This window comes from Opisthorchis viverrini (genome assembly GCF_000715545.1).
Source record: "Opisthorchis viverrini unplaced genomic scaffold opera_v5_183, whole genome shotgun sequence".
Taxonomy (NCBI): domain Eukaryota; kingdom Metazoa; phylum Platyhelminthes; class Trematoda; order Opisthorchiida; family Opisthorchiidae; genus Opisthorchis; species Opisthorchis viverrini.
The window spans coordinates 581,294-592,968 of record NW_008751841.1 but is presented as its reverse complement, the minus strand read 5'-3'; the positions used below and the strand labels follow the sequence as shown (position 1 = coordinate 592,968).

General features: G+C 46.2%; 1 protein-coding gene across 1 annotated transcript; it reads left to right on the top strand.

Annotated features, from left to right (window-relative positions):
* Window positions 1–275: 275 nt before the first annotated feature.
* T265_07762 (hypothetical protein) lies at window positions 276–3,334 on the top strand (the record flags this gene model as incomplete). The annotated part of the gene is made up of 2 exons (XM_009173367.1): window positions 276–343; window positions 3,097–3,334. The coding sequence occupies 2 exons, from the start codon at window positions 276–278 to the stop codon at window positions 3,332–3,334; spliced, it is 306 nt and encodes a 101-aa protein (XP_009171631.1).
* Window positions 3,335–11,675: the final 8,341 nt, after the last annotated feature.

Genomic DNA, 11,675 nt, shown 5'->3' with positions numbered 1-11,675 from the left:
TAGCAGATGAAATCAAAGGTCAGCACACAGTGGTCGCTATGTCCCAGTGGAGCGGTAATTGTTACCTGATCAGTGAAATGTCTTTCGTTGGTGACGACCAAATCCAGGAGGGATGGTAGTTGGCCTGGGCGGTATCTGGTGGGTGCAACGACATGAGTCCAAGCACGCTGTTTGATAGCTTCAATCAGCGCCGTTGCAAAAAGTACGCTTGAGTCGGCTCCCTGGAGCTCCATCCAGGAGGCCTTTGGAGCGTTGAAGTCACCTACCAGCGGGAGATGAGTGAAGTGGTAGTTTGGGGAGAGTTGCTCACGGGTTCGTATGAGGAATTGATCATCTTCTGGGGGTAAGGGTTACGTATTCTTTCTTGGAATTTATTTAGTAGACTCCGTTTGTGAATTATGTTTCAATTTGCTGTTTCGTTGAGTTGGATTTTATAAATGATTCATTTGGTGGTTGGTATTTAGAAGCAGGTTTTGGCCATTTTGCGTGTAGCAGAGGTTTGACAAGCGAAGTTACTCCAACATGCAGTGGTTGTGGTTGAAGAACACACTACTTACTTCCCTCATATCAAAGGGCTTGAGCACCAGACTGCTGAAATGCGCAGGCAACCGAATTTGGTACGTAGATGCATTAGAGTGTTTCTTTGTGCTTTGCTGAGGCCCAAAGGTGACGGACTCAAGTGAAGTATACGTGTGAAACAGCGCACGCAGACTATACTCAAAAGCGTAAATTGTTCAGGTAATAATGGATACTTATGCTGTTATGACATAGTGTTTTTTAGTCTAGACAGCAGTTGGCATCGATGGGGCGCTTGAACTTACGCAGCTAATATTTCGCTCAATGATATTCTCCTTCAAAGATGGAGATAGACAGCCTCTTATCGTAAAGACACAATTGGAGCACTGGTATACAGTAGTGTGAATGGAGGAAACATGTGAAATTAGGGTAAGTATAGGTGAGAAATGGAAATCTATGGTTTGAAAACCGGAAAGGCGGAAATGGTACCGGGCTATTGGTGAAGGTCTGAGAATAAACCTGACAATCGTCGCTTGGTTGTTGAAGATCGGTATACTGGCATTCCGCTTTGTGAGCTCTTGGGAATGATCACAAATCAGCGGCGACTACTAGCACATATGGCTGGGGAGGGTAGCCCTTCCTTACTTCGTGACACAGGTGATCAGCTGGTGACCAGGCAATTACATGGAACGCGGTTAACGTCCGCGTAAACAACACGAAAATTTCACAGTGGTAAAACGAAATAGCTGTTAAAGAAGAAGGGGCGTAGAGACTTGGGAAACAAGGTTGGCAGTAGGAGTAGACCGGGATTGGCGGTAATATATAAGTCTCCTTGTAATGGCATGTTCAGGATTGTCATCCATCATGTTGATTACGTGGAAATCATTAGATCAGCACACCGGTTGCTGTGGGCCCCCAGGAATTGAGCTGCCCGAAGTACCAAGAAGGCAGTATACCTAAGATCGACATGTCGATTTTGAGAAACGTTTTGGACGTTATTATTTGCGAAATGGAAAAGTGAAAGACTAGGAGAATATTTAGCATTTGGTTGCCCTCTGCTCACGACACCTGTTGCAACTGAGTTTTTTGATTTTCAAGACCGCGCATAGTTCAAATCCAGCTCGTCCGCTTATGGAAGCCAGAAGCTTTTGATGCCTGAGGCGTAATCCTGGAGGTAGGGGGCGTATCTGCTTGCTCGTACGCCGGTGCAAGTTTATCTATCAAGGTGTGTTACGCTCATTCGTAATCGGCATCGTGTCACTGAGGCATTCGACCCAGCCAATCTTTCCATTCGGAAGCCTTTTAAGCTGACGTATTTAGTACCGTTTCCCTGACCTGGCCTACCACTCCGTACTTGCTTGGTGTGACTACAGTAGCACGGATTCAAAAGCGCTGTATTCTCATCCGGTACCAGGGTTCCTAGCGGAAGCAAAAAACGAGCTGTTCAAAAAAGCTGACGCCCACCTTTTTGCCCGGTCATATCTGCCTCGGGTCTGGCTCTTATCCACGGCTGTCATCACCCAATCAACGTTGAAGTTTGGGGACTAAAAATAAGAGGATTACGTCATTACATCATGTTTATAGTCAACTTGCCCCAGGCAACCTTTCCGTTTTGAATTTCTGTTTGATATGATTGTGCTGTGTTATTTGTCCGGCTTTTCTGCCGGCCGGACAATTAGCCGGCAGATGGAGTCAATTGATAAATAAGCCAAAAATATGACTGCTAGATATTACTTCAATAGCTTGCCACACACACGGGTGACATGTCGCCCACACCAGTTTGTTCAAGTGAGGGAAATTACAAGGTAGCCAACTGCACAGTCGCATGTGCGTACCAATTAACAATTAATTAATTAATTAAATAACAATTAACACTTTATAAAACCCTGGCATATTTCGGCGTTCAGCGGTGTAACTTAAACGAAAATTATCGTATACATATCATATAACGCAAATTCCGTCGAGCAAATGGTTTAACAACCTTTGTATGCGTTATACTCATCGGATGTGACAACCCAAATTAAGTCGTTCTGCGAAATTTAACAAAACACAGTTGTCTGGGAGGCTCACCTTTTGATCATTGCTGTAGTGGTAGACAAATCTGCATTGTATAGTTTATATGCAGTTATTCACCTTCGTGGATGAACCGTATTCTCAGCTATGCGCAACCAGTTCGAACATAAACAGCGCTTCTAGACATCTGCTTGAGCATTTCAAACACGACATTTTCTTTTCCATCGGAAATATTCGCAAGCGTTAGCTGCAGTATGGCTAAAAGCTCAATAACATTGTAGGAAATCGAGGTATTCCATTGCCCTTTATCATGATAACTGTACGCAGTGTCACGTACCTTGGTTATTTGTCGCAACTGCTGAGTAGGACTTCAAGCTTCGGCTGTACTTACTCCAAACGTCCCGTACAACTATTCACTTAATCTGAGTGGTCCCCAGTCTGCACTGACATGGTCCTCCAAATGAATTGAGATTATCCGTGCCTCTGCACTGGCCTGACTCTCTGTGTCAATCTCCTTGTCTAACCCAGATGAACCCGACACGGAAGTGCATATCTCACACCAAATAGCGATACCCTTGACGACTGTTACGGGGCTGTCCAGAAACCGAAATATATCAGTTCAACGATGGCATGGAACTGCCATACCCAGTCTAATTGCACCCCCGCAACTATTTTTTTCCTACCCTCGACCGTCATCAGCCGTTCACTGAAAGCCGTAATAGAAAATACGAACAAATTTTCCACCCAGTCCAAACCGATTCTAGGAAGCCTTTCTTCAAGCCCACTGAACCTTTCGTCGGATTAAACCTATCTGCGTCCCTGTTGTGATTTTGGTTTACTTCCTCCACAAGTTCGATATCATTCGCGGTGTTTGTTTGCTCCTATGCATCCGCACTATTCTTCCACCAAATCTATTCTTCATAGCTGGCTTGACTACAACAGCGACGCCAGTGAATCTACTTAAATCCAATTAAGACCATATTTTTGAAACAAAAACGTCGAGCCTTGAACGCACACCGAAATTTCTCTGCAACCGTAGCTTGAAGGAGAAAAGCTTCAACATAATATTTTCACTGTTTGATGGTATATATTCGGGCCCCTTGAATCTCCACATTTGACCGAAGTTTTATTAGTAGTTTTTCAAACGAACTCGGGGTATGCTGCGGGCTCGAAATTCGCCTTTTAATGGCTGCTGGTGGTTTTTTCTCTTTGTCTCTGTTAAAACGATGGAAAAGTCTGTGAAAAACCTGGTTTCTTCATGTGTTTCCTTCTCTGTTGGATTTGGAAATAATCGCAAAACTCCGGACAACAGTCAGGTCGTTTACGCGCGCGTAAACTCAAAATGAAGCGGCCATTTGCGGCCTGCGTATGAAAAATGCTATCTTTGAGGCAAGCGTTCTACCGAAGCCAAGGAACTCGTCACATCGGGTAAGTTGTTGTTTATTTATGATGTTCATCACACGTTGCATCTGACGCATGGCAGGGTTTGGACTTCTCTCATATACCGACCCACTGAAAGGATCGCTATTTGGACTATTGGGTCTGTAGACAGAACAAGTAGACGGCGCATTTAGATGGCCGCTACTTTAAATCCCATGCATAAAGTAACATGGCAAGGACGGTCTTGTGGTTGCTCGCAGCACGCCCGTCTGGAAATACTAGGGTTTATGGTGGACTATGGGCAGTCACGTGACTACGGGTAGTCACGGTACTGTCAACTCGATGCCATACTTGGTTTCGTGAACAGCCCTGTACATAAACAACTTGTATGAGCCTTTTGAAGTTGTTATTTTAGTTAGAATATTCTTGGGTTCATCGGGGCTTCACCGTGGTTCAATGATGCCAATTCAAACGGGGGATTTATACAAATGTGTTTAATTAGGGGCCCAAGGTAGGACAGTGTCAAAAAGTCCGCTAGAAATCACTCTGATGTGAGCAAGAATACCGCCCAAAATAACGGGCAGTCAAAAGTTGTCGCAATTTTTCAAGTGCTCCATTGAGGCGACACTGCCCGATTTCGAAAACGATGATCGATATTCGGGTGCGTGCAATGGGTGTGCATTCCATGCAAGCTGGAGTTGGCATAGGTGATTATGAGGATTGGCTATATTGTGAGGTACCCCAGAGCTTGCAGAGACATGAAATCAGAGATATCTTGTTGTGTTGCGTGTTGGCACGATGAGTTGACCACAGAATAGGGTCCAAAAAGCTTGGATGATCGATATTCGGGTGCAGACAATGGGTGTGCATTCCATGCAAGCTGGAGTTGGCATAGGTGATTATGAGGATTGGCTATATTGTGAGGTACCCCAGAGCTTGCAGAGACATGAAATCAGAGATATCTTGTTGTGTTGCGTGTTGGCACGATGAGTTGACCACAGAATAGGGTCCAAAAAGCTTGGAGCTACGCAAAACCAGTTGCCTGTTAGGCCTCCTATTGTGTTTATTTGGATACCAACTGTTAGCATTTTTTGCACTTCTATGAGTGAGTTTTTCTATTTATAGGGGGATCGCTCGGAAGCCACAACCAGGCAAGCTCGGGCCGGAAATACAGACGTCCGACAAATATTGCCTCCAAATTAGTTTTCCCTTACTGCGTTGCAGAAGGCGGATTATGAGGCTCATTATGTGGAGGGAGTGTTTTTGGTAAGAGGGCATGCAGTTGAAGTCAGGGATGTCAACCATGCAGTTTTTGCATCGTCGAGGGCATGGGGTGCGGAAGAAGCGGATACCTTACGGAAAATTTCAGAAGACTCCGAAAACTTCCGCACACAAAACGGTGTCATTCGAAGTCACCCTCTCTCTAGTCCTACTTGATTCCTTACTTGACCGACGAGATGGAAGCATCAAAAAATCAAACATCTTTTGATAAAAATCCCTTCGATCTACAGCATGCAAATATTGTCTTTAGCTTCACATAGGAGGAGAAGATGCAGGTTTTTTTGAATGAGCTAACCAAAGCCATTTGGTGTGCACTTTGTACTCACAAATTTTTACGTTATCATGATGGCGTTTGTTCCCAAGTGGTGGGTGGCGTACCCTCAGACATCATCATAATTTTACAGTTAGAACGAAGCGTGAGTTCGTTCGTAGTTGCGGGTAATTGAACGAGTGGGCGATAGGATACAGTCAAGGGAAGGAAGAGGATATTTGCGTGTGTGATATACAATTAGGTATAGCAGTGCCATACCATCACTACAATGAAGTACTTCGGTTTCTGGACAGCCCTGTAACGGATGTTTCTTTTGAGGTGAGTACGCCGGGATGTGCGATCCTGTGAGCAACGGGATATTTTTGGTTGACAGAGGGAATCCTCAGAGGCAGAACGAAACTTACGTAAGATTGCAGATAGTTTTTTGGTCGGTTTAGAGATTCCTAAAGCCAATGCGAGCTTGAGGAGACATCCGATAGGATAGAGTGCAATAACAGAGAGAAAAGCTTAACGTTTAATACAAATGGGGTGGGGTAACAAGTGAGTAAATGAGACAAGATAGTTGTAGTGGTTCCAATGCGAGAGGAGACATCCGATAGGATAGAGTGCAATAACAGAGAGAAAAGCTTAACGTTTAATACAAATGGGGTGGGGTAACAAGTGAGTAAATGAGACAAGATAGTTGTAGTGGTTTCGATTGTAGTGTGACAGATGAGGCCAATGGACAAACCCGCAGGCCTTGGGTCACGCCTGCTAATTTGAAACACCCATTGCGTCAACTTACACTCAGAACTATAAATTGTCCCTTTGATCTTTTATATTTTTGGTATTGTATTCGACTTGATTGAAGTGCACCTAGACGTTGTAAACTCACGCTCTCAAAACACGGGCTTCATTAGTGTCTCTTACCTTCTGGATTAACAAGTGATTTGGTTGTTAAAAAAAGAGAACACTACTAACACAGGGCTCCTCGTTATCGACAACTGGACTGAGTGAGAAAGTAGTGAGGTTAAGTTTTCAACAGTAACAACAAGGTTTCAGCGCGGACACCGACCGGGAATTGTGCACGAGGGATTTATTAAACACCTGGTGAATATGCCACTACAACTTTGTTTAATCGTGTTTTAATTGATATCCAGGAAATTGTGTACAAGTCGCGATGGAGAACATTCAACAGCCTCCGCACAATATCAACCCATTCTCGCGCTGGGGCCCGACGATGTTGATCCAAGAAGCCTTGGTGAAACGTCGTCTACACTAGCAAATCATTCCTATCTGGTGTTTCGTCAGTTGCTTGACGAAGGCCACCTTTCCTCTGCTTGGGAAGAAGCGATTGCCACTCGAAAATAAAAAAAACTGGTGACCGGCTATCGCCTGGGCGCTACAGGCCTATAAGACTCTCAAGAGCGTTTGACGTGGTATCACAAATTTCGCTGCTTCGCAGCTACGAATCTTGCAGGATTCAAGGAAAGATTCCACACTGGACCGCTACAGCGGACCGCTAGTTCTACTACGCGCGGTACATTCGAAATCGGTTTCATTTTTCCCTCGCGCAAATTTGTGAAAGTGTTTTTTCGTTGTTCAATCTATTCACAGAGCACACATGAGTTGTTGTTGAATTTCATTACTCTAACAAACCATCTGAGAGATAACCTTTGATGTTTTGCGCACACTCCCTATTTTATATCTAGTCCTAAACATGACATCAATTTATACCGATTGCCCTCTGCAGCCTTTGATGGACCACCACAGATGTGGGCGAAAAGGCTGCCCGTCGAACGTCAAACACAGTATGCAATGCCACATCTGCAAGACCTGATGGCACCTCAATTACACGGGTTTACAGGACAACCAGACAAACTGACTAGCTAGCTCTCCTGAACCGTTTGTCTGCGCCAGCTGCCTCTACGTTAAGGGTGCAATGTATACCGCAGCTAAGAGGAGAGCCTCGAAAAACGGTATCCAATCCCCGCTGCAGATTCAAAAGACTGATGTCAGTGTTCCACTTCGATTGGGATACTCAACGCGAAATTGTAGCGTCTTTCTAAGGCACTGTAGGATTTGGACACTAAGAATGCAGCGACTTTAACAAAAGTTGACAAGGAACTTTCTTCGCTGAACGAGTACCTCGCATTATCTTCACCGGGACATCTGGATGCGAAGACGGTAATACAACTCTCTGACGCGGCTATAAAGGCTGCGAAAGCGTCTCTAGTGGACAGACGCCTAAGGAAAAACCGATCGGTAATCTAGGTCTCATTCTCCGGAAAAATCACGCCAGTAAAGCTGGCACAATCAGTCTTTAACAATGTCCTCACCAAGCCTGATCAATCGCTTCATGCAGAATGATCACGCCAAAAGGGAAGCAAACAAACTCTTGTACTTCTGTTCACTCTTTCTTCCCCATCTGACGTACAGAAGATCCTGGAGCGGGCTGGCAGCATTCAAATGACCAACCCAATGATTAGGCGTTTATCCGAGTATCGCCCTCTAGACGCGAAAAAGCTCTGCCACAGCAGGTCGCGGGTGGGGGCACGAAACAGGCTGCAGCTGGGCACCAATTCAGCCAACCCTAGACCCGTGACCAAGCCTACTGTGGTCGTATCCCCTTGTGCTCCCGAAAGCAGGCAGACGAAACCAAATGTGTTTCCGAACAGCAATTTTTATTCGACCACCACCCACCTCTCGCCCACCAAAGGCAGGTGTAACGGTCGAACGGTATCTTCGAGTGACGCGTAATACCAGAACCTCCGGGTAGGCAAAACAAAGTCGGAGCTGGGTTTCTATACGGTACTATTAGGGTAAGAGAAATTCACAATTTGTACAAACCTCGACAGTAGATACGCGTCCAAAACAAACAGTCCGCTTGGACTTCAAAAGTGCAAAGCAAGGGAGCAAACAGGCTCCAACGTGCGACAGTCACACGTGCAAAGTCAGATACAAATGGCCGGATGACCTCAAGGCCAAATGGGTGAAGTGGTAAGGACAAACAAACGTCAGTTCATATATACACACTAAACACAAAAATGGGGCGGGGGTTACAAATGGGGGCATAATAAACGTGGGGAATTTCATTGTCAACATAACGGATGATACACCGCCCGCCAAATTCTCCACGTTGATACAGCGGGCGCCCCGGTTCTTGCCTACTACCTACGCTCAGCTCCAATCTACGGTACCCCATCAGCCACCGACACGAATGGTCCGAGTCCACTCCTGCCACAAGTGCCGACTTCGATGGTGTACAAGCCTATTCGCGTCCCTCCAGTAAACACACCTTTCTAATATCTCTCTTAAGAACGCCGCCCGCCGTTCTAACATGCAGGGTTCTTACTAAGCCATCAGGGCTCGCCTCACAACTATCTACTACCCCTAGAGGCCATTTCTCACGAGGCAGGTCCTCACCAGAAACCAGAACTAAGTCCCCTCGTTTCAATTCTTGAGTTGCTCTGAGCCACTTGGTACGCATCTGCAACGTTGGCAGATATTCCCTTATCCAACGACGCCAGAATACGCCAGCAAGATAATTGACCTGTTTCCAACCGGCATGGTATCGCGAAGCCAAGCCGTCGCGACCGGGTACCGCAGGACAGCACTGCATCAGCAACAAACTGTTTGGAGTAAGCGGCTCCAAATCGTTGCTGTCTGATGATAGCGGGACTATAGGCCTGTTATTGAGAATCCGTTCGGCCTGTATGAGAAGCGTGTTCAGTTGTTCATCGGTCAAACACTGTTCCCTACATATACATAAAAGTATACGTCGTACCGACCTGATTATACGCTCCCACACACCGCCACGATGGCTAGCTGCTGGTGGATTGAAGTGCCACTGTATATCCATAGTCAAAAGTCGGTCTGATATTTTGCTCAGGCTCCAGAGCTTTATATCATCCCGAAATTCCCTCAGTGCGCCAACAAAGTTCGTACCATTATCACTGTATATATCGGTGGGCTTACCACGTCTACCAACGAAGCGCATCAAACATTGTAGGAATGAATCTGTCGACAGGTTGCCAGCCATCTCCAAATGGACTGCTCTAGTTTTCAGACAGCTAAAGATACAGCCGTAGCGTTTTTCCTGTGAACGGCCGCGTTTGGTTTTAAAAGGTCCGAAGTAGTCCACTCCCACACACTCGAAGGGGCACCAACCCCCTTCTACTCTGTCTGGTGGTAATGGAGCCATCATTTGTTTACTGAGCTGTGCGGACCGGCGTCTGCATAAAGAGCATGCACCAATCACACGTTTAACGGCACCGGTCCCTCTGATAATCCAATATCTCTGTCGAATAGAGGCCAAGACATGCGCTACTCCACAGTGCCCTTCCACTTCATGAAAATGACGTATGATTAAGGCGGTAATAGGATGTCGGTTTGGAAGAAGAGCTGGATGCTTTACTGACTGACTGTAGTTCGAGTAACTAAGTCTGCCCCCCACGCACAAAATGCCATCAACCAAAACAGGTGACAATTTTTGTAAGCTGCCGTTTTGAGTCCGATTGCGGGAACGCTTTGCATCCAGTACAGGAGCGTTAATCTGATGCAGCTCTCGTGCAAAGTGAGCAGATTGCACCATCTTTATCAAACAATTACGTGCTTGGCGGAGTTCGGATACTCTGATAACACCGGAAGGTAAAGCCTCTTTCTTCGCTCTGCCCATCTTAATCAACAGATATTGCCTGTAACGCAGTAACCAAGCCACGACCTTCTGTAACTTCATCCAACAAGAGAACCGAGACATTAGTTGGCACATAACGTCATTTCCCTCCAATCGGTTAACCTGTGCTACAAGGCTCTTCAGTTCGACACCATCGGGCTGCGTCAACCGAGGCTGTGGAGGCCATTCACTCTCTAGCTCGAGTAGAAATCTGGGTCCCGTTAACCATCTACGCAGTGGACCGAGGTTATATGTCCCTCGAGAGGCTATGTCAGCTGGATTGTACTCCGATGACACGTGTCTCCATTGAGTGGGTGATGACATATCACGAATGACTGTTAGGCGATTTGCAACAAAGGTACAAAATCTAGAAGATACGTTGTGGATGTAGTACAGAACAATCATGGAGTCCGTCCAAAACACAGTACGTTGGAAGTAGTCTTTCGTACTTGCTCCGATTAAATCTGCTACTCGGACTGCCAAACAGGCAGCTGTTAACTCCAATCTTGGTACCGAAACGGACTTGAGGGGGGCCACCCGCGCCTTCGAGAATACAAGCGAACAGCCAGAAACTTCAGTGTCCCCCATGAAGCGGGCATATGCCACAACACTATATGCGGTCTCCGATGCATCACAAAATACATGAAGTTCGGCGTGTGGAGTACCACCAACCTCTCTAGGTTTTATGCATCGAGGAAATCGCAAGTTATGGAGGCTACGAAGGTTAGACAACCAATTATCCCAGCGAGTGAGATCGGTGTCATTTAACGGCTCGTCCCAACCAAGTCCACTTTTGCACAGGGATTGCAGTAGACACTTGCCTGGTACTAACCACGGAGAAACAAAGCCCAGGGGATCATACAGTGAAGATACGCAGGAGAGAACGCCTCTGCGTGTTGGCGGTTTCGACGGTAAATTAAAAGCGATCACAAGTGTATCAGATTCCGTATCCCACTGCACTCCTAGGGCACGCTCCATTGGCAATGGGTCCGTAGTTAAATTTCTTACCCCGGGCGTGAGTTCCGTTGGGTCAATGACTGACAATACCTCACGATCGTTGGAAGACCAGTTCCTCATGCGGAAACCTCCCTTTGAGAGCAAAGCACTTATCTCGTTAACGAAGCACTTAGCTGTTACAGAGTCCGGAAATGACTTTAAGCAGTCATCAACATATAGATTGTGGTCTATTGCGCTGCAGGTTGAGGCGGCATAACTTGAGCCGAAGTCCTCAACGGTCTTTCGTAGGGCGAACGTTGCACAGAAAGGGGAGGAGGTGGCCCCAAACGGGTGAGATGTCCATTGAAATTCAGTAGGTTCTCCAAAGAACTCATAGTTTTCCCACCAGAGGAATTTCAGAGCACCTCTATCACAGGGATCAACCTTGACCTGTAGGAACATCTCTTCAATATCGGCTGCCACAGCAACTTGCTCTAAACGGAAGCCCAGCATAACATTCACAAGCTTTGCGGTTAAATCAGGGCCCTGATACAGGTGGTCGTTTAGGGACACACCATGACATTTGGCAGCGCAGTCAAATACGATCCGAATCTTTTCTGGCTT